The sequence below is a fragment of the Hemitrygon akajei genome, chromosome 7, assembly GCF_048418815.1.
Source record: "Hemitrygon akajei chromosome 7, sHemAka1.3, whole genome shotgun sequence".
NCBI classification, from domain to species: domain Eukaryota; kingdom Metazoa; phylum Chordata; class Chondrichthyes; order Myliobatiformes; family Dasyatidae; genus Hemitrygon; species Hemitrygon akajei.
This window is the reverse complement of record NC_133130.1, coordinates 155,192,615-155,215,237: the sequence shown is the minus strand read 5'-3', so window position 1 is coordinate 155,215,237 and position 22,623 is coordinate 155,192,615. Positions and strand designations below refer to the sequence as shown.

At 40.4% G+C, this 22,623-nt stretch overlaps 2 protein-coding genes across 6 annotated transcripts in view; one reads left to right on the top strand and one right to left on the bottom strand.

Annotated features, from left to right (window-relative positions):
- The window catches only part of LOC140731037 (astrotactin-2-like), a 1,710,280-nt gene that overhangs the window by 586,164 nt on the left and 1,101,493 nt on the right, over nt 1–22,623 (bottom strand). For all 5 annotated transcript variants that reach the window (XM_073052234.1, XM_073052229.1, XM_073052230.1 and 2 more), the window contains 2 exons: nt 18,580–18,684; nt 12,950–13,129 (listed from right to left, as the gene is read on the bottom strand). In XM_073052234.1, the coding sequence (XP_072908335.1) occupies nt 12,950–13,129; nt 18,580–18,684 (285 nt within the window). The remainder of the gene's footprint in view (nt 1–12,949; nt 13,130–18,579; nt 18,685–22,623) is intronic.
- trim32 (tripartite motif containing 32) lies at nt 3,321–7,006 on the top strand. The gene is made up of 2 exons (XM_073052235.1): nt 3,321–3,394; nt 4,406–7,006. Exon 2 carries the CDS (start codon nt 4,425–4,427, stop codon nt 6,366–6,368), a length of 1,944 nt encoding a protein of 647 aa, XP_072908336.1. The 5' UTR covers nt 3,321–3,394; nt 4,406–4,424; the 3' UTR covers nt 6,369–7,006.

Sequence of the window (22,623 nt, the reverse complement as noted above, 5' to 3'; positions counted from 1 at the left end):
AGTTTATCCTTATTGTATCATTTTATCCTTAGGAGGTTGTAAACTAATTTGGCAGAGAATTGGGGACTGGAATGTTAGAGCTGAGGATGGGGCAGTTGGTACATGCAGTATGTAGTGAGACTGTGAGGAAGGACAGGCAGATGATAGAATCAGAATCAGGTTTATTATCACCGGCATGTGACATGAAATTTGTTAACTTAGCAGCAAAAAATACATAAAATAAGACATAATAATAAATAAACAAGTAAATCAATTATGTATATTGAATAGATTATTAAAAATAGTGCAAAAACAGAAATATTGTACTGTATAATAAAAAAGTGAGGTAGTGTCCGAAGCTTCAATGCCCATTTAGGAATCAGATGGCAGAAGGGAAGAAGCTGTTTCTGAATCGCTGAGTGTGTGCCTTCAGGCTTCTGTATCTCCTACCTGATGGTAACCATGAGAAAAGGGCATGTCCTGGGTGCTGGAGGTCTTTAATAATGGAGGCTGCCTTTCTGAGACACCACTCCCTAAAGATGTCCTGGGTATTTTGTAGGCTAGTGCCCAAGATGGAGCTGACAAGATTTACAAACTTCTGCAGCTTCTTTTGGTCCTGTGCAGTAGCCCCTCCATACCAGACAGTGATGCAGCCTGTCAGAACACTCTCCACGGTACAATTACAGAAGATTTTGAGTGTATTTGTTGACATGCCAACTCTCTTCAAACTCCTAATAAAGTATAGCCTCTGTGTTGCCTTCTTTATAACTATATCAACATGTTGGGACCAGGTTAGATCCTCAGAGATCTTGACACCCAACAACTTGAAGCTGCTCACTCTCTCCAATTCTGATCCCTCTTTGAGGATTGGTATGTGTCCCTTCGTCTTACCCTTCCTGTAGTCCACAATCAGCTCCTTCATCTTACTGACGTTGAGTGCCAGGTTGTTGCTGTGGCACCACTCCACTTGTTGGCATATCTCACTCCTGTACGCCTACTCGTCACCACCTGAGATTCTACCAACAATGGTAGAATGGTAGAAAATTGCAGTCAATGGAATGATTTGAAGTGTAAAATGGGGGCTAAATCGAACAGAGTGATGAATACAGGACAGAAGGTTTTATATTTGAAAGTGTGTAATAAATGAGGTAGATAATTTTGTAGCACAATTAGAGATTGGCAGGCAAGACATTGTGGCCATCACTGAGTCATGGCTGAAAGATCATTGTTGGGAGCTTAACACTTTTATATATAAAAAAGAAATTTAAATTAAATAAATAGTGCAAAAAGAGAGGAAAAATATTCTGACCTAGTGTTCATGGATTCATTGTCCATTCAAAAATCTAATGGCAGAGGGGAAGAAGCTTTTCCTGAAATGTTGAATGTGTGTCTTCAGGTTCCTGTATCTCCTTCTTGATGGTAGAAATGAAAAGAGGGCATATCCTCAGTGATAGTCATCCTCAATGATAGATGATGCCTTTTTGAGGCATTGCCTTTTGAAGGTGTCCTGGATGCTAGGAGGCTAGTGCCTATGATGGAGCTACCTGAGTTTTACGTTGACTGTACTTCTGCCTATAGATGCTGGCTGGCCTGCTGCATTCCACCAGCATTTTGTGTGTGTTTCTTGAATTTCCAGCATCGGCAGATTTCCTCGTGTTTGCGTTTACAACTCTCTGCATCTTTTTCCGATCCTGTTCAGTGGCTTCTCCATACCACACAGTGATGCAACCAGTTGGAATGCTCTCCAGGCTACATCTGTAGAAATCTGTAAGTGCCTTTGGATACTTATCAATTCTCCTCAAACTCCTAATGAAATATAGCTACTGCCATGCCTTCTCTCTAATTGCATCAATATATTGGGCCTTGGATAGATCCTCGGAGATGCTGACACTCAGAAACATGAAACTGCTCACCTTATCCACTTCTGATCCCTTGATGAGGACTGGTGTGTGTTCCTTGACTTCCCCTTCCTGAAGACCACAATCAAATCCTTCGTCCTACTGATATTGAGTGTGAGGTTGTTGCTGTGACACCACTCATCCAGTTGATTTATCTCGCTCCTGTATGCCTCCTCGTCACCATCTGAATTTCTGTAAACAATAACTGTGTTATTGACAAGTGTATAGATGGTGGTTCAGCTGTGCCGAGCCGCACAGTCATGGGTGTAGAGGAGGTAGAGCAGTGGGCTAAGCATGCATCCTTGAGGTGTACTAGTGTTGCTCATCAACAAGGAGGAGATGTTATTTCAAATCCACACAAGCTGTCGTCTCTTGGTTGCGGAAGTGAAGGATCCAGTTAGACGGAGGTACAGAGGCTCAGCTTTTGGAGCTTGTTGATTAGAATATTGAGTTGAATGCTGAGCTTTAATCAATGAACAGCAGCCTAATGTAGGTATTGATATCGTCCAGCTGATCCAAGGTCCAGTGGAGAGCCAATGAGATTGCATCCACTGCAAACCTGTTGTGATGAGAGGCAAACTGCAGTGGGTCCAAGTCTTTGCTTAGCTAAGAATTGATTCTAGCCATGACCAACCTCTCAAAGCACTTCATCACAGTAGATGTGTCACTAAGCAGCAGACTTTGTGGTAGTTCACTCTGCTCTTCTTGGGCCCTGGTATGATTGTTGTCCTTTATAAGTAGGTGGGAACTTCCGACTAGTGTAGTAAGAGAATGAAGATGTGTTTCAACACTGCCGCCAGTTGGTTGCTTTGCTACTGGAAGCAAGTCTTTCATTGCAACTGTATTTCACCTGAACTTGACTATAAACTTGACTTATACTGTTATGTGTTACATTAAGTATTGTAAGTCTCCTCTTCATGTTTCATTTTAAACTTTTAACCGCTATATCTTTTGTCACCTGTAACGCTCCGTACTCTCAAGAGCCTTTGTTTCATTGACAAATGAACCTTTTTGACGACACTGTTGGTTTCTCTCCCAGATACTGATTCAAATCTAACAGTCCTCTGCTCAATTTACATCGGCATTATCACATTGCATTATTACAATTGACTGGTAGAATTAAAAAAACTAGAACTTTTTTTATTATGAGAATGCACCTTCAAAAGACTCAACGCTATTATGTATCACTAAAGATGGCACGAAATAAACTGCTGATGGTTAAATATTGCGCTCAGAATATAATACACCCACACAAGCTTTCGAAAGTGCATTCAACAAACAAAAGTACATTAAAAAACCACAGAGATAAAACTAGCCAGACGTGCGAACGACAATTTTCACCCCGACGTGCATTTACAGGTCACTTGATTGTCAACAGGGCCAACCAATCAGCCTGCGTGCTCTACAGAGGAGGAGACCAATCGCCGCGTATCGCGAGGGCGGGCTCCTGGGTGACGAACGAGGAAGGCCCGGGTGTACGGCAGTGAGGGGAGAGAAGCGCGGGTTGCACCTTGCTGGTAAGTTAGACAGTGGAAACTCGGAATATCACCGCATCGCATTGCTCTCTGGCAAACCCTGAATCATACTTATCTCCGCAAATAAAGAGGCTGCATATCGAATGGAGTTTGTGTGTGTGGGGGGGGGGGGGGGGGGGGTTAATGCAACGACCTCTGCAATAATGCAGCCTGAAGGTTGCAATCCCACTGCTGGCATTGCAGTAATTCTCATTTGCGTGTCGAAATTAGACCAGCAACACTTAAATTATTCTGCAACTGGCTGTGCTGCATTAGTATGTAAAACAGCGGCAATCGGAAAGTTGCGATGAGGAAGGTGCTTGGCGTTGAGGCCTGATGCGACGTTCTGTGGGACTTAATTGCAGAATCATTGGCTTCAAATAAAACGCGCCGCGTTGACTTCTTGATAACCGTGTTCGCCATGTAACGTTACACGTGTTAAAGGCACACACATATAAAGTGCTTTCATGCAATATTACCGCTCGGATTCGGGCCTATCGGCATACCAAGTGTATGCTAACAGTCAACTACCAATCTATTCATGCACTTGAACTGTAGTTTACAATGCCTTGGCGATTAAGTGTGAAGGTACTTGCCTCTACCATGGATAGTGCTGCAAGTAGCCAGTATTTTGGATTGTGTGTTTCCTACTGTTCAGAAAAAGAATGCACTCCTCCAGTTAGTTACTTTCAATTTGGAAAGTAAATACTGCTTGGCTGGTGTCAATATTTTGTGGGTCCCATGGAAATTCTGAACAGAAGGTAATGTCACACTGAGTATTATGTAAGAATTCAGTGGACAGGCAGCATTTGTGGAGGAGAATAGTTGACATTCGAGACTCTTCATCTGGACCCTTGAAGGGTCTTGACTCAAAATGTTTCCTTCCATTGATACTGCCTGACCCACTGAGCTCCTCCAGCATTTTGTTGTGTTGCTCCAGATCCCAGCATCTGCAATCTCTGTGACCCTGCTCAGCTGTGTCTTACCAATGTTTGTGCTCTTCATTCCCCTTAGGTGAATTAGATGCCTAGCCATGGCTATGGCTACCAGCCTGGATGCCGATATTGTTCGGGAGGTGCTAGAATGCCCCATCTGCATGGAGACCTTCAACCAGACTGCGATAAGACCGAAGCTCCTGCAGTGTGGACACACCATATGTAAGCAATGTCTGGAAAAGCTGATAGCCGATAGCATTAATGGAGTACGTTGCCCTTTCTGCAGTAAAATAACCAGGATGAACAACCTGTCCCAGCTGTCAGACAATCTGACGGTTTTAAAGATTATTGACTCAGCCAGCCTGAGTGAGGCGATGTGCATGGTCATGTGCAAAGTCTGTTGCAAGAGGCTGCCTCGCAACTTCTGCCAGAAGTGCAACCTGGTTCTCTGTGAGACCTGCAGGACTGACCAACACCAGGTGCAGGGGCACCCAGTGGTCACCATCCGGGCTGCAGCCGAGCAGCGGCGGAAGGAGATCGTGGCCAAGCTCGGCGGGCTGCGGGAAATGCTGGCCGACATGCAGCGCAAGAAGGCGGCGGTGGACGCTGTCGCGAAAAGCATGCAGGCCAAGTACAAGGCCGTCCACCAGGAATATTCCCGGGCCGAGAGGAGGGTGCAGGAAGAACTGGCCAAATCCCGCAGGGCTTTCACTTCGGCTGTGTCGGAAGTGGAGAGGATGAACAACCAAGTTCTGGAGGAGCACGCTTACCTGATCAACATCGCGGAGGTGCAGATTGTCTCCCGGTGCGATTACCTCAGCACAAAAATCAAGCAGGCAGACACTGCGCTCCTGGAGGAGGACATCGATGAAGAAGATCCTGATCTGACAAGCAACATGCCCGCTCAGTTGACACTGCAGCAGCCTGAACTGGTTAAAAAGGATCACCTGGATCCCATCGAAGTCGGTCAGCTTGAATCGAGGCCTCACACTATCACCATCCAAGAAACGCTCATGGAGACGTTCGCCCCCTCTGAGCTGACCCAAGAGGTAGACTCTTCCAAAGAGATGGCCAGCTTCTCATCTCCAGCTTCTCCACCCAAAAGCAGGGCGCCTGAAAGCATGGCCTGCGGGCCTCCGAGCTGCCAACTCCTGAAGAAGATCGGTTCACATGGCAACCTGCCCGGGATGTTCCACCTCCCGGTGAGCCTGTGCGTGACCGTGCAAGGGGAAGTGCTGGTGGCAGATCGGGGCAACTTCCGGGTGCAGCTCTTCAACAGGAAAGGCTTCATGAAGGAGATTCGAAGAAGCCCAAACAGTATTGACAACTTTGTCCTGAGTTTTCTCGGCGCTGAGCTCCCCAACCTGATACCACTCTCTGTGGCTGTAAATAGCAGCGGCTTAATTGGCATCACAGATAACTATGACAACTCTGTCAAGATCTACACGACTGGGGGCCAGTGTGTGGCCTGTCACAGGAACCAGCTGACAAAGCCCTGGGGCATTGCAGCAATGCCGACGGGGCAGTTTGTGGTAACAGATGTGGAAGGTGGGAAGCTGTGGTGCCTAACAGTGGACCGTAACGTTGGTGTGGTAAACTACTCCCGGCTGTGCAGTGCGGTCAGGCCCAAGTTCGTGACCTGTGACGCCAATGGCAGCATCTACTTCACCCAGGGCCTGGGCCTGAACTTGGAGAACAGTCAGAATGAGCACCACTTGGAGGGTGGCTTCTCCATTGGCTCCGTCAACTCAGAGGGGCAGCTCAGCCGACAGTACAGCCACTTCTTCGCCGAGAACGAAGACTTCCGCTGCATCGCGGGGATGTGCGTCGACACGGGCGGGAACCTCATCGTTGCTGACAGCGGACGCAAGGAGATCCTCCTCTTTCCCAAGGAGGGTGGGTTTGTCAGTCTGTTGCGAGAAGGCCTGGTGTGTCCAGTTGGTGTGGCTGTGTCAGCAAAGGGCCAGCTTCTGGTGTTGGACTGCTGGGATCACTGTATTAAAATCTACAGCTATCATACAAGGCGGCAGATTGTAAACTGATCTCCAAATGGCGAGCCTGCACTGCGTTCCAGTCAGTGAGCTCATTCCTGTCAATGGAGCAATCAACTGTTATAGGCTTGGTCTCTTTGTGAAACAGAGACTTCACGGAGGATAACAATATCTAATTAAGATCTGACCATGAAACTAACTCTTCTGCATGCTGGAAAGCATATTGAATAAACCACTCTGGCACATGGTCATGGCACACGGTCAGATCATTTGATCTGCAGTTTGTAAAACAGTACTTGAAGTTACCTTGCTTCACAGTGAGTGCCACTTTAATAAAGCGTTTTAGAAGTTTAAACTGTAGTTTTTTAATGCCGCATTCTGGAACGGTAATGATAATCTCAAAAGAAAAGTTTGCAAAATGTTTTCTTGTTTTATTTCTTGAGCACCGTAATGCATTGAAAGTGTGGTTGAGGTTCATGGTCCAAAATATTGACTGTTTAATCCCCTCCATAGATGCTGCCTGACCTGCTAAGTTCCTCCAGCATTTTGTGTGTATTTCAGAATGGTTGTGTTTAGGCAGCAGCTAGGTTTGAGGCTGTCACTTAAGCTAAGTTAATAAGATGTTTTGCTGACAGACTGAAAAGGAAAGTGGAGTTACTGCTAAATAAACAGTTACTCTCTCAAGCCTATTTTTGTGTATCTGGTGTAAACTGATGCTGCACAGAAGTGCTCTGCAGACAGGTTAGTGAAGTGTTTTTAAAATTTTCATTTAAAATGCTATGTTGCATGCCACTGAAGTGAAAATACATTATCCATAAATGGAAAACCTCTACTCTTGCTAATTCCTTGGGTAGTTATTTTTTCCCTTGGAACTGAAGCAAACACCTCTGAAATAGTTGCTACAGATTTCCTTCTGGTCATTGGCTGGACACTTGACAGTCATTGCTTGATTAATTAAACAACTCGTGACTGGGGCCATTGTCATAAGGTGGCTGTCAGTCATAGTCTTGTCAGATTTTATGTTTTTGTTTTGGTGGTCTCTGTTTAATCATATTAAGTCATGTTTAATCATATTAAGCTATACAAAACAGAAACAGGCTATTTGAACAAACTTGTCCATGCCAACCAAGTCCCATTTGACTGCATTTGGCCCATATCCCTCTAAATCTTTCCTGTTTACATGTCTTTTAAATGTCTTAAATTGTAACTTCTACTCTACAGAATAAACTCTATCTGGGGTTGAGCCAGTTAGGGGGTGGGGGAAGTGTTAAATTCTGCCATATAAGATCAGTACTGCACAGATCTGTCAAGACTCTGAGCTTCCATTAATTTGTATTGACATTTGCTTCCAACCTTGTTCACTTGTGATCACCAGTTACTCCAGACATCAATTAATTTAGGAACACAAAGCTAAAGTGAGAGAAATGCACGCTTGGGTATTACAGCCCTAAATCAGAAGGTTCTAGATCTAAATCCCATTTCAAAGATTTGATCATGAAAATATGTTCCCAAATCGGTTCAGTAGTGAGGGAGCACTGGACCAGATCTTTAACCAATGTTCTGCCTTTGCAAGTGAAATTACAACTGTTCACGTCACTAGATAGGAAAGATCAAAGCTCAACTTGCATTTATGAAAAAAGTACTTCACCACATTAATGGTGTGGGAGTTCACTGAGAGCTCCATGGTTGCCATGTTTCCAAATTTACAACTTAGTGCAAAAGGTTTACATGGGGGAGAATTTGTTAGGCATGTCCAGGAAGGGTCCCTGAGACAATATGCAGACAGACCAACTAGAGAAGAGGCCATACTGGATCTGGTACTGACAATGAACCTGGTCTGGTGACAGATCTATCAGTGGGTGAGCATTTCAGAAACATTGACCACAATTCCCTAACCTTTACCATAGCCTTGTACAGGCACAGGAGGAGAGAGTATGGAAAAGTATTTAATTGGGGGAGGAAATTAGGAGTGTGAATTGGGAACAGACGTACTCAGGAATGCAGTACGGAAATGCAGTGATTGTTTAGGGAGCACTTGCATGGGGTTCTGGATAGGTTTGTCCAACCGCGGCAGGGAAAGGCTGGTAGGGTGAAGGAACCATGGTGACGAGGTGTGAAACATCTAATCCAGAGGAAGAAAGAAGCATTCTTAAGGTTTAGGAAACAATCAGACAGGGTTCTAGAGAGTTACAAGGTAGCCAGGAAGGAGTTTAGTGGACTTAGGAGAGTTATAAGAGTACACAAAAAGGCCTTGACAAGTAGGATTAAGGAAAACCTCAAGGTGTTCTACACATGTGTGAAGCACAGAAGGATGACTAGTGTGATGGTAGGACCCATTAGGGATAAAAGAGGAAATGTGCTTGGAGTTGGAGGAGGTAGGGAGGTCCTTAACAAATACTTTGCTTCAGTATTCAGAGTGAGAGGGACCTTGACAACAGGTTAATATGCTGAAACATGTTAATGTTAAGAAAGAGAATGTGCTGGATCTTTAAAAAAACATTTGATAAGGTCCCTGGGGCTGGACAGAATATACCCCAGGTTACTATGGTAAGCAAGGGAAGAGATTGTTGCATCTTTGGTAATGATCTTCGCGTCCTCACTGGCCACAGTAGTAGTACCAGAACATTGGAGTGTGGTAAATGTTAGTCCTTTGTTAATAGGGATAATAGGTAATAGGGATAATCCTAGGAATTATAGACCAGTGAGTCTTATGTTAGTGGTTGGGAAAACTATTGGAGAGGATTCTTAGAGACAGGACTTAAGAGTATTTGAAGGTGCATAATCTGATTAGGGATGGTCAATTTTGTGAGGGGAAAGTTGTGCCTCACGAGCCTGATTCAATTCTTTGAGAAGTGACAAAAACACATTGATAAAGGTAGAACAGTGGAAGTGGTGTATGGCTTTTAGTAAAGTATTTGCCAAGAATTTCCATGGTAGGATCATTCAGAAAGTCGGGAGGCATGGGATCCAGGGAAATTTGGCTGTGTGGATTCAGAATTGGTTTGCTCACAGAAAGCAAAGAGTGATAGAAGATGGATCATATTCTGCCTGTAGGTCAGTGACCAATGGGACCCCTGCTCTTCGTGATTGTTATAAATGACTTGAATGAGGAACTGGAAGGGTAGGTTAGCAAGTTTGCAGATGACATGAAGGTTGGTGGTGGTGTGGATAATGTAGAAGATTGTCACAGATTACAGAGACAATGATGGATATAGAGATGAGCTGAGAAGTGGCAGATAGTTTTCCAGATTGAATTCTGAGGTGATACACTTTTAAGGTTGAACTTGAAGGCAGGAAACAGGATTAATGACAGGTTTCTTAACAGTGTGGAGGATCAGAGGGATCTTGGGGGTCCATGTCCATAAATCCGACGAAGTTGCTGCTCAAGTTGATAGGGTTGTTAAGAAAGCATATGGTGTATTGGCTTTCGTTAGTTGGAGGATTGAGTTCAAAAGCAATAAAGTAATGTTACAGCTCTATAAATCTCTGGTTAGACCACACTTGGAGTATTATGTTGAGTTCTGGTTGCCTCATTCAAGAAGGGATATGGAAGCTTTAGAGAGGGTGCAGAGGAGATTTACCAGGAAACTGCCTGGATTATAGAGTATGTCTTATGAGGATAATTTGAGCAAGCTAGGGGTTTTCTCTTTGCAATCAAGGATGATAAAGAGGTGATTTAATGATGGTTCATAAGAGACACAGATAGAATGCACAGCCAGAGACTTTTTATCCAGGGCAGAAATGGCTAATATGTGGGGGCAAAATTTTAAAGTGATTTGAGCAAAGTATTGGGGGGGGGGGAATGTCAGAGGTAGGTTTTTCTAGGGATATGGATGAGTCTCTGAGGTAGGCAGGTGGATGAATATTTGAAGGGAAGTGTTAGGTTTTTCTTGGGGAGAAAAGGTTGGCCCATCATGTGCTGTACTGTCCTATAGCATATTCTGTGTTTTATAACCATACTTCATTGGTTGTAAAGTTAAAATAAATTAGCACTTTTTATTCATGCATTGGAAGAAATTATCCAAAATTTGTCTGAAGTCTACCCTGGTCTCAAGAGCCAGTGGCTACCAGTCTTCTAGTGTACACAAACTGTGTTGGGTCAGATGTTATAGCTCTTTTCTGCTGATATAAGTTCATAATGCTTTTTTGTTTTTGTTTTGTTTACAAGATTGGAACAATAAGGAACAGAAATGCAAATAGTTGGGAGTTAATAGTTCATGAGTAAGCCAGGGTGACTTTGTAGGACTGGCTTCCTACAAAGTATTTATTATTAACCTCAGATGTTGAATTAAGATTGTGGCTGCCCTCTTAAAGTGATCAGTACTAGGTTCTTGGATACAGTTTGAAGAGCGAAACTGTTTATTACCCTCCATTGACACTGCCTGACTTGTTGAATTCCTCCAGTACTTTGTGTGTATTGCTCAAAATTTCCAGCAACTACAGAATCTCTTGTGTTAGCTGGTTTAAGCTATCAGAACAGTTATTTCTCTAATAATTTCATACAAATGAAAGAGAAAATAAGAAAACAAATAACTAAGCCCAGTTATTTGCATTCATTCTTCAATGTGGGAATCAATACAAATTCTCATTATTACTTTTGAGCTTGCTTGTGGCACTCCCCTGTGCTGTCCAGGAGCAGTGTATTCATAAAAAAAGAGATGACCCATTAACTTCAATTCTGGATTGCCCATTTCTGCAGAATCCCTGGAATTCTCACAGTTACAAAGGTAGCTGATGATGTGACCCTCTGAAATAATGACAAAGTTTGCTGTTGCCTTAGAACCCAATGGAAAAACTGTTTCTATTTAGACATCAGTCATCCAACACAAAGAGAAATTCTAGATTCTAAGCACATTCTAATCAATTAATAGACACCATAGGTAAGATTACTGTTAGAAGTTAACACCAGACAAGCCTAGATAATGCATGCTGATTTATGCATCAAGTATTGGTGCTCCCAAAACTTAAATTTTGGTCACAAAATTTTTCTTTAAAGGGAATTTTGGGATAGAAAAGCTGTTTTATTTAAAATCCTTCTCATAGACAACATCTATCAGAATGCCTGGATTTTTCAGTGAACATTTCTTTCTGCCTTTTGATTTATCTTTATGCTTTGGACTTCTAACATCATTTGCTGCCAGGCATGGATCCAAAGGGATCCCAGGAATCAAGTGACTGGTGACATCAAACAAGCAAAGTGGCAATAAGCAATCTTATAGATAATCACTTATAAAAGTTTTGCATACTTTACAGAAAACCAGGAACATACAGGTGACAGTTAAGTAGAGGATGACTATAAAGCTTTTCCTTTTTTATTTTGTATTCAATTTTTTCAACTTTTGAAAGAAAAACAATACACAAAATTGTACATTTTTAGGGACTAACATGGTACTAAGCAATAATGTTTCAGAGTACCATTAGAAACTCACATGGACCTTTTTCAATGAAGAACAATATTTTCAAAATACTCTGAAAATAGTTAACCACAGTTCAATTGATAATACTTGATTCCACTGGCAAATGCAGCAAACAGTCTGGAAAAGGGTTACGTTACTAACACCAACTTTGCGATTTCCATGCTAATGCACAAATAGAGATCCTACATTGCTCTCAGTTTTGTGACGGTTAAACCCAATATCACTATTAAAACTGGGCCCAAATACTTAAAGAGCATTTTTTTCCGGGGGTGTCAAGTGCTTTTTGTTCATGAGTAAATTACAGTTCAGAAATAAACCATACTCACCTTTCTCGGTAATTATGATTTTTTGGACGCCTGATCTGCCAGATTAATCATCTGCCAGATCATCTGTATCTTTATATTGAAATTAACCTGAAAAGCTCACTTGAAGGGTCTCGGCCCAAAAGGTTGACTGTTTACTCTTTTCCATAGATGATGCCTGGCCTGCTGAGTGCCTCCAGCATTTTGTGTGTGTTGCTTTGGATTTCCAGCATCTGCAGATTTTCTCTTGTACAGATCATGACTGGAGTGTACACTAATGCTAATTTTTATGTTGGGTTTATCTACTCGTGAACAGGCATATCCTCAATAATGTGATACCAATGTAAATTTTCTGTCAGTATATTTGGACACACAGGTCTGTCAGTTGAATTTCATACTAGGTCAACTGAGTAACATGTTTTAAAATGAGGAAGAGGTAACCCCACAAGAGCAGTACTGAGGGACTGGCACCAAAATGTAGGTATTTAAACAATAATCCTACTTCGGCAATGGAATATTATGACGCACCACTTGCACTATTACGGACTTGTCTCTGTGTCAGTTTTCACAGTTGTGTATAATTTATGTATAAATTAATGTCTGTGTGTTGTCCGTAACTACCTGTTGCTCACTGTACCTGTACCCCACCAAACTTGCACACACAACAATAAACTTGACTTAAAAGTAAGGAAGCAGGAAGTGAGCCCTGGAGAAGTTAAAAGCTCCAAGTGGCTTGCTGGCAGAGACAAGCGTAGAAGAGAGAGTTGTATAAAACTTGTGTCCAGCACTGTAGTTCTTAGGGTTGTTGTGGAGATGCAAAGATTGATTATGTGGAAGTGCTTTTCCCTACAATCATATAATTGATCTCTTGACAGCACTAACTATGTATGTGAAGGGGTGTTGTTAATCTTACCTTTCTGATATTGGAGCCAAAGCTGCTGCTGGACCTTCTTACTTGGAAAATGTATTTTGCATGTGAGCTCCGAGCCATAAAGAGCCTCAGCAATGTAGTGACTACCGTACTGCTGGATGATGGATATCAGGTCCTCCCTGCTGCTCTCCCCCTTCAACATTTTCAACACGTTGGAGAAACCTGAACACAAATACAAGATAAAAAAGCCAGGACTTCAGCCTCTTGCAAATCAAACATAAAAACATATATATATGTGTGTTTTTGAGTGACTTTTTTTTTCTTAGCTATTTTGATTCATGTGCTGTGAGTATTTTTCACCTTGGCCCCGGAGGAATGCTGTTTCGTTTGGCTGTATTCATGTGTGTTTGAATGATAATTAAGCCTGAATTTGATTTAATGGTCAATATGATTGCAGCACACCTGTACTGTCTGTCCCCCAGTGTTCTTTATTCACATACAATTTAAAAACTGACAATCTTGAAAATACTTATTGATTGATCTACCATAACTCAAATGGGTATGGAATTACTACATTTTGCATTATTTCTCATCTTCGTCTTAATTTGGCAACCTCTTGTCTTATCAGACTCGTAGCCCAGTTCTGAATTCCTGGTTATGAACACAATCATATTTGTAACATTTTTAAAAATTAATTCTTTCAAGTGATGAGAGAATTGAGTTTGGCAAATAATTGTAATTTATCCTCTATAATTCTTCAGTTCAAATCTCTATGGTAGCTTGTTCAGGAGCTGTTGTTTAGGAATATGCACTAAGGCAAGATGGTATAATCCAGCTAATGTTAGGCATTGTTATTGTTGGGCTCTCATGGCAAGCCCCATGAATGGTTGAAAGGAAAATAGGCTGGGATTCTCAAATCTTATCATTAATTAATATTCCTTATTGAGGAAAATACACTCAGTGGCCACTTTATTAGGTACACCTTGTTAATTCAAATATCCAATCAGCCAATCATCTGTCAGCAACTCAATGCATAAAAAGCATGCAGACATGGTCAAGAGGTTCATTTGTCATTTAGACCAAACATCAGAATGGGAAAGAAATGTGATCTAAGTGACTTTGACTGTGAAATGTGGTGCCAGCCAGGGTGGTTTGAGTATCTCAGAAACTGCTGATCTCCTGTTATTTTCATGTACAACAGTCCCTAGAGTTTACAGAGAATGTTGCAAAAAAACAAAACAAAAAAAATTCAGTGAGCAGCAGTTCTGTGGGCAAAAATGCCTTGTTAATGAAGGAGGTCAGAGGAGAATAGCCAAACTGGTTCAGGTTGACAGGAGGGTGACAGTAACTCAAAGAACCATGTTTTACAACAGAGGTGTGCAGAAGAGCATCTCTGAACACACACGTCAAATTTTGAAGTGGATGGGCTACAGCAGCAGAAACCACAAAGGTACCATAGGTGGTCAATTTATTATGCACAAGAGGTTCTGCAATATGTAAAAAGAAACTAACTTCCTGCCATTCACAATCAAGATACATATATGGTTCACAAACATTTGGGTGAGCACTTAGGTAATCATCTAATAAACAATCAGTGCTTTCAAGAGGGACTTGGGGAGAGTAACATTATGGTACAAAAGCCATAATGGTGGATGAACTCAATGGATCAAGCTGTATCTATGGAGGCAAAAGGTATGTTGCAAAGTTTTGGGACAAGACTCTGGACCAAGTCTTTATTAAGGTATGATATATTCTGCAATGATTGATGCTACTCATCCACACATTTCCATTATGGGGGGGGGGGGTAAAATATGAAACATCTCTCCTGTTTAGTACAGCTTAAAGAAATCCAAGAATTGTGTTGAACCAAAACAATTAGAATGAATTAAAACGCAGCATGATTTGCTAATCTGTACTTAAATTCGAGAAGAAATTTTAAAATAATCATTATTTAAAAATGTAAAAGAGATGCCAAGTGTAGACCATATGCAGAGCAGTTAAATGAATGCAAGACATATGTTAGCATTGGAGTTAAACTATGAAGAGTTTAACATTAACTGCTTTTTTATTACGTCTGGATCAACCAAGAGTATTATTTTGGAAGGGGACAGAAGGTGAGTTGATGCGGAAAACTCCTGAACCATATGTTGTATACTGTGAATAAATTTTTGAATGTTTATCAATTGTGAAGCATTTTAAATTATAAAGTTGCTTAATGATAGATCTGATCCAAATCTGGTTTCATGATCATTAATGAAACATTAACAAAATTATCTGGCTGAGAAAATGAATCAATTTTCAGCAAATGTACCACAAAGTAGATATGTACATAGTTATAGATAGCCTTTTTCAAGAATATTATTTTGTGGATCACCGTGTAGATTTATCTGAATAATGCTGGATTTCAAGGATTAAGCTCCAAAGAATTTTTTTGCACAGAGTGTTGAAGCTTGTTTAAATTTTAAAATTTTGTTTGCAGTAGTGTCCATTCAATTGAATATATACGATTGAATATTTCTCATGAATCAAATACAAGATTTAAGGAGCTCTTGACTCCAAATCAGAAAAACCTTTAGTATTTTCATGGATGGCAAAATTTCACAGTGCTTCTCTTGAAGTAAAGATTCTAGGAAGTAGTGTTCTGAGAAAGACAGAACCATTGTCCATTAAATAGGAATTGTTCCATAATAAAATTCTTTCCTGCAATTACTAACGAGCTAATTAATAGTTATAGCACCAGACTGAACCATTTATGACATAATATTGATCACTTCTGTACATGTTAAAAGTGACATATTTATTGTGGAGAAACAATCTTGCTGTTCACTGTATCTCATCTCGCTCAGCATTCCTTACATATTGATGTCTTGATCCAGTTTCTAATATTGGTTTGCATTGAATGCTAAGCAGTGGTGATGAAGTCTCTCTTAAAAAAAACTTTGAGGACTGCACCAATAACATAGCCTGCTTCTTTGTTTGCAACAAGTATATTTTATGCATTTTAAAATAATAGGTTTTACTGTGTTAATACTTTAGGCACAAAAATAATATGTAATTCTGCAATGTGAGAAATCAAAAGCACAACCAGGCATTCATGCTATTCTTTGAACAAAGTAAAATGACAGAAACTTACATTTACATATACATACAGTACTTGTAACTCATCCCATTGCAGATGTCTTTAAATTATGGTATATCCTGGGTTTGTTTCAATGATTTAAAAAATAGAGGTGGATGTTCTGCATTATGGAGATACAAACTGATTGAGAAAATGAATCTAATTCTAGCAACTGTACCAAAAATTTGGTATGTATATATTTAAAGGATTTATTATCTTATGGAGTTCAGTGTAGATTTACCAGAATAATACTGGACTTCAAGGATTAAATATGAGGAAAAGTTGGATATATGTTAGTATTTTCTCTGGACGTTACAAGGTTAGAGTACCATTTGATTGAAATATTGAAAATATTAAGGGATCTGAAAATGTAATGAAGAAATTGTACATGATTTTAAGATTTAGCATTCTAATGTTAAAGGTAATGCAAGGCTTTTTCAAAGTGAAATTAGGAAAGCTACTTGCAGAGATTGGTGAAAGTTTGGAAAAATCTGCAAATAAAAATTACATGAGAGTTTTAATAATATTAATGAAATAAAATGATCTGGGATACAAGCAGGTATATGGAGATAAACAATTATTGAATGATTATGCTTTTAAGTTGGACCAGGCAAACAAGCAAAATTGCATCTTATGAAGCAGTTCTTGTTCAATTTTCATAACTGTTCAAAGCATCATGCCAACTCCACTAAAAGGAATGTTGCAATGACAGGATGGTAGGAAACCCATTCTATCAGCTGCATTACTGGACAGGCTCAGCAGGAAAAGCATGGTCTTCATTACCATGGAAAATTTCCAAGATTTTCCATATGCTTAAATTAAGAAATTCACCACCCATTTCAAACAATTTGCATAGCCACACAATCCATCAGATCAATTGTATAGATTTGTTGATTTATCTTGTATGCATTAAAATGCTTATATTTGTTCTTACTGCCAAATATATACAGTACATTGTTTTTAAGTTAAACTCAATAAGAACCTCACCACATCAGCCTCCCATTTGAAAATCTATGATTAGATTTATGTGATAAATCTAAAAATATCTTGCAAATTGTAGTCATTAATAAACACTGATCACATTTAAAATAGCAAGATAAACTACACTCACATCCCTTTAATTCTGATTGGTGAGATAATTATTAACTATGCTTCCAAACTGAAGAGAAGGTTAATTCTCTAATTTGAGATTTATGGATCTTTATTTCCCATGTTATTTATACCTCTTTTTCTTTAGCCACAACAACAGAAAAAAATGGATTCTGCTGATTTTGAAGGAAGCTCTTGACTAAAATAATCATGAAGTAAAAAAAACCAGAAATTGCACTAAAGGAGGGAGTTCTGAGAATGGACGTTTGATCAGGCTGTGTGGTGTGAATCTCTGAGGAAACATGTTCTCTGATCAGTACTGACCATAATTGCACAATTCTTGCTAAATTGTCATTTCTGGTTATTCATTTGTTACGTGAATAAAATAATTAGTGATATTGCATAGTACTTGTTTTAAAATTAAGCAATTAAATTTCCCGATGTAATTAAAAAGAAAACTGATCATCCTTGTGTTCTTAATGACCAGCTAATTTAACCACTTTTTCTGAAATTACTCATTTTAAAGGAGTGTTATTTTGTTAGCTTTGAACAAAAAAAAACTAATTTTCTCCAAAATCTTCTTAATCCTCTCTGTGGGAGGTTAAATATCTCAGGAAGTTACCTGGTCAAGTCCCTGAGCCTGTTGGTAGTGCAATGTAAAATCTGATCATCTATAGCATGTTTAATAGCAAAATGTTAAAAAACATGGGATATATTACTCTGTACTTTCCACAGCTGGCTCGCCATTTCCTCAGTATTCTCAGCCAAATGGACTTCAGTATATGTCCCCAAAATAAATACAATGACTAATTTTGTTCACACTAAAATGTATTATTTAATTTACTGTAAACAAAGGAATTTCCCAAGGAATCTGAAGGTTGAGACATTGTGCTTCAAGTCTTGACAGACTATATAAAGTGTACCAACATTTTGTGACTTTTACTGTGTTTATGCTTTTTGTACTTGTATGTCAACATGCCTCCAGAGAAGTCCCATTAGTGCAAAGATCCATAACTGTAGAGCAGGTGGTCTTTGAACCACTGAAGTTCATACAGCTAGTCCTATTGGTCTGTCATTTCTGGTGCATTCTCTATAAATTTTGTGGGCACATTAGATTAAAAGTGACTGCTTACAGCCTTGTTGGATGCATCCCACGTGAGAATATTGGGATTGAATAGTGTCAGCAATGAAATGTGTAAGTTACAATGATTTTCATTCTTCATCTATTGATGCATCTAAGCACTTATTGTTTTACTGGCTTCTGTTCATTACTCTTTCCAGATTGATAAACTTTTCCTGTTTTCAAAATCCTCTAAAGCTTGATTTTCCGTTAGATCTTCAGTCAGTCATCCCTTTGAATGTGGTGAGTTTAAAGACGAACGTTCTGTACTAGCTTTACATAACTCCTCTGAGTTACTGCAAGAAATATTCAGCAAAAGTCTTCAGTGACTTGCATTATTTTTACCTGCAGATTGGGTTATTGAATTGAGCTTAACCTTGTAGAGGTTGCTTCTCACTCTCCACTCCTGCACCATGGGGTAGCCAGTGGCCTCATTGTATTTGGCATTACCTGGAATTAACAAATTACATTCAGGTGTGTTAGAACTTTATTTTGGATTAAGAACATAACATAAGAAACAGTAACAACATATGAATAAATTGTGTGAAAGGGGTCTCTGGAGCCTGATCTGGCATTAGCTGATTGGATCTTGGCCTCAGCATTAAGTTTTCAGTTCCTTCTAATACCACTTGACTTCATAGTAGTTTAAATACCTGTAAAATATTGCATCCTGGCATACTGGCTACCAGCAAGTGATGTGTTTAGAGTAACACGCACAAAAAGCTGGTGGAACTCAGCAGGTCAGGCAGCATCTATGGAAAAGAATAAACAGTTGATGTTTTGGGCCAAGTTCCTTCATCAGTATTGAGAAGGAAGGGGGAGGATGTCATAATAAAATGGTGGGGGTGAGGGGAAAGAGACAAGCTGCAAGGTGATAGGTCAAGACAAGTGGGTGGAAAAGGTCAAAGACTGGGGAAGAAAGAATCTGTTAGGAGAGAAGAGTGGACTGTAGAAGAAAGAAGGAGGACCTTCTGATCTCCCCTGCCCATTATTTTCGCCCTGAGTCCCCTCCTCTTTCCCTTTCTCCTATGGTCCACTTTCTTTTCTCGTGTCAGATTCTTCCTTTTCCAGCCCTTGACCTTTCATTTAGCTTTCTCCCCCTTCCCTCCACCTTTTAACTCTGCCATCTTCCCCAGTCCTTCTCAGTCCTGAAGCAGGGTGTCACCCAAAATTTCAGCTGTTTATTCTTTTCCATAGATGCTGCCTGACCTGTTAAGTTCCTCCAGCGTTTTGTGTGTACTGCTCTGGATTTCCAGCATCTGCAGACTTTCTTGTGATGTGTTTAGATGTTACATGTTTAGTCCTAGTCTTTCATGATCTGTGTGCACCATGTGCTGTGGCATTGCATTTTGGCTGGCTTAGAATCCGCTCTTGCTTTGAGTGTTATATATGGTACTGGACATGAGTTGTGTGCTCACCCCTACAGCCAGCTGCCCTATAATGTGCTAGGAGACAGGATTGCTCTTCCAATTCTGGGCACAAATAACTTACTTCAGATTTTCAAACCACAAATTTAAAGTATAGGTGCTCCCTGGTTGATTTCTTGCAGTGGGTTGAGAAAACATAAAAGGCAGGACCATGAATTGACAACAAAGCACACAGAGCCTGCTCCTTCACTCAATAAGACTATGGTGGATCTGATTTTGTCCTCAGTTGCATTTTGTTTTGCCTGTTTGTCATGAGCTTTCCCTCTCCTATGGTCAACAATTTGTCTCACTCAACATTTTCAATAACTTCACCTTCACATCCCTCTTCAAATCTGCTTCTTGTGAGTCATCGTTCTGAGTCTAACCTCCCCTTGTTTTATGAGGAGTATCTACAAGGGGAGATATCCTCTCAGAATCTTCCATGTTTCATATTGATCATTCTCCTAAAATCCAATGAATATTGGCCCAGACTTGCCAACCGTCCCTCATAGGGCAACCATTTCATCACAGAAATCAATTCAGTCAATCTTCTCTGAATTCTCTCCTATATATATTCACCCATAAATAAAGAAACCAAAACTAATACAATATTTCAGAAGTAGTCACTCTCCACTTAAACAGTATTCTGCTGCTTCACTCCACCTGTTAAAATGAATAACTTCATGTTTCTTTACATTGCATATCATTTGCCAAACTTCTGTCCACTTGATTAATCAATCTATAATTCCATTGCAAACTCCATTTATCTTCAAGACATTTGCTCAGCTATCTCCGCGCTGTCAGCAAACAAATACATTTAATTGTTTCATTTAACATACAAATAGCTTGTAAATAGTTCTGATCCTGTGACTGGCATCCTTCTTGTATCTGCATCTTGCTAGCCTGAAAGATTACCTATTTCTATTAATCCAATTAATCCTCTTTCTATGTTAATAAATGACCCTCACCCCATGAGTTCTGATAATGTGCAGAAAACTTTTACTGTTACTATACTGAATGCCTTTTGAAACTCTAAAGGCAATAGATCTACTAGTAAAGCTCGTGCTACACAGCTCCAGCAACCCAGATTCCTTCCCAATCTATGTGGAATTTGCATGTTCTCACTATGAATGTGTAGGTCTTCTCCAAGTACTCCAATTTCCTCCCACATCCCCCAAAACTGTACAGATTCATAAACTAAAAGAGACACTGTAAATTGCACCTTGTGTGGTAGAATCTGGGGAAGCTGATGGGGACTTGTTGAGAATAAGTGGGCAAAGTTAATGTTAACACGACTGCACGGACTCAATGGGCTAAAGGTCCTCTTTCTATGTTTTGGATCTCTGTGCAATTTGTCAAACATGATTTCCCTTTCACCAACCCACACTGATGCATCTTGATGGTTACATGATTTTCTTAGCATCCTGCTTCTTGCTTAACAATGGTCCCCATCACTTTGATCGTTCTCTTTTTAATGCACTGTGTAATTATTTGATCTAAATGAGCAGTTTGCAAAACAAGCTTTTCACTGTATCTTGCTACATGTGACACTAATAAACTAATTCCAACTCCCAGTGACTTTACCTGACTGGCCCTCAGTCTCCTCCTTCCAGTTACCCTCCCTGTCTTCTGCTTTTTTGACACCCTCCTTTCAATAAAATGGGTATTATACTTGAAGTTTGTGTTATGAGTGATGAACAGACCTGATGGACAATGGGGTGCAGAGTTAACCATTCCCAACCCCCCCCCCCCCCCCCCCGGAGAACTACGAACTATTGCACTATTGCTGTTGTTATGCTACTATTGAGAGAGAGATAAAGCCCAGGCAAGAACATTTGCTACAGATAAGAGGGGGCGAGAGACTGTTGATTTACTGTATTATGACTTCTACAAGGATTATTTACCTTCTACTACTTTGCTCGTTAACATTCCTCAGGAGATGGCAGGAGTGGCCTGATTTGATGGACACATTCATTCAGAGTTGATGGACAGCTGAGACCCCGTGAGTGGGGATAAAAAGACAGGTCTGGAGAGACACCCTTCAGACACACCAGTGAACACTGATTGAGTGTTGGGAACCCACAGAAAGGTGGGGGCTTCGAAGACCGAACCAGGAGATCAGTCAGAAAAGCTCACAGTGTTACAGCAGGGCCGGTGGGGACTTGTGTGTGTGTCCACTCATGCCAGAGTGATGAGTCCACCACAGAAGAATGGTCTAGCTGAAGAACAGAGAGGTCATAACTGAATGACCACAATGATACGACGGATTAAGAAAGCAAAGGAAGGTTTGGCTGCTGTAGCTGTTACCTCTCGCTCTCTCTCTCTCCAATGATTTCAACACAACAACCATAACTCCTGCATTTATGAACTGAACTTTATACTTTTCTATGACAATTCATTTACCCCTAGACATCGATAGAGCTTGTTTATTATTGATTATTATTATTCCTACACTTTTAGGTTTATTACTGCTAACTTGTTTTTTATGTATATTTGCATTTTTGATATTGTATTGTGTAGTTTACTAATAAACACCTTTTGAATATAGTACCACCAGACTCCAACGGATACTTCTATCTTTGCTGGTCTGACACCCAGTTACGGGGTACGTAACATTTGAAATATTGCAGAATATTGGTAGTTCGGTTTGGCTATTTGGGAGTTTGGTTGATTGCCAACCTGGGCGAAGTGCTTGCAGACATTTTGGCTCCAAAAGAGAAGCCATCAGCAACACTCAGGTCAGGGTGTTGTCTCCTCAGAATGCCAGCTTACATACCCCTCTGGGGTCTGCAAGGGTATCGATTAGATGTCGTGATCTAGTTGGCTGGGTCAAAACAGTTCAGTAGAAGCAGTAGAAGATTCTCATTGGCAAGCTTTGAGAGAGGTCCGTTGGAAGTGTTTGCTTTACTGTCCAGATCCCAAGATTACTGGCAATTAGTTGAATGCTGATGTGGTTGTTTCTCTTTTCTCTGTAAGGGTTCAA

Coding starts and splice junctions, on each gene's coding strand:
- trim32 (XM_073052235.1), top strand. CDS start 4,425: ATGGCTATGGCTACCAGCCTGGATGCCGATATTGTTCGGGAGGTGCTA.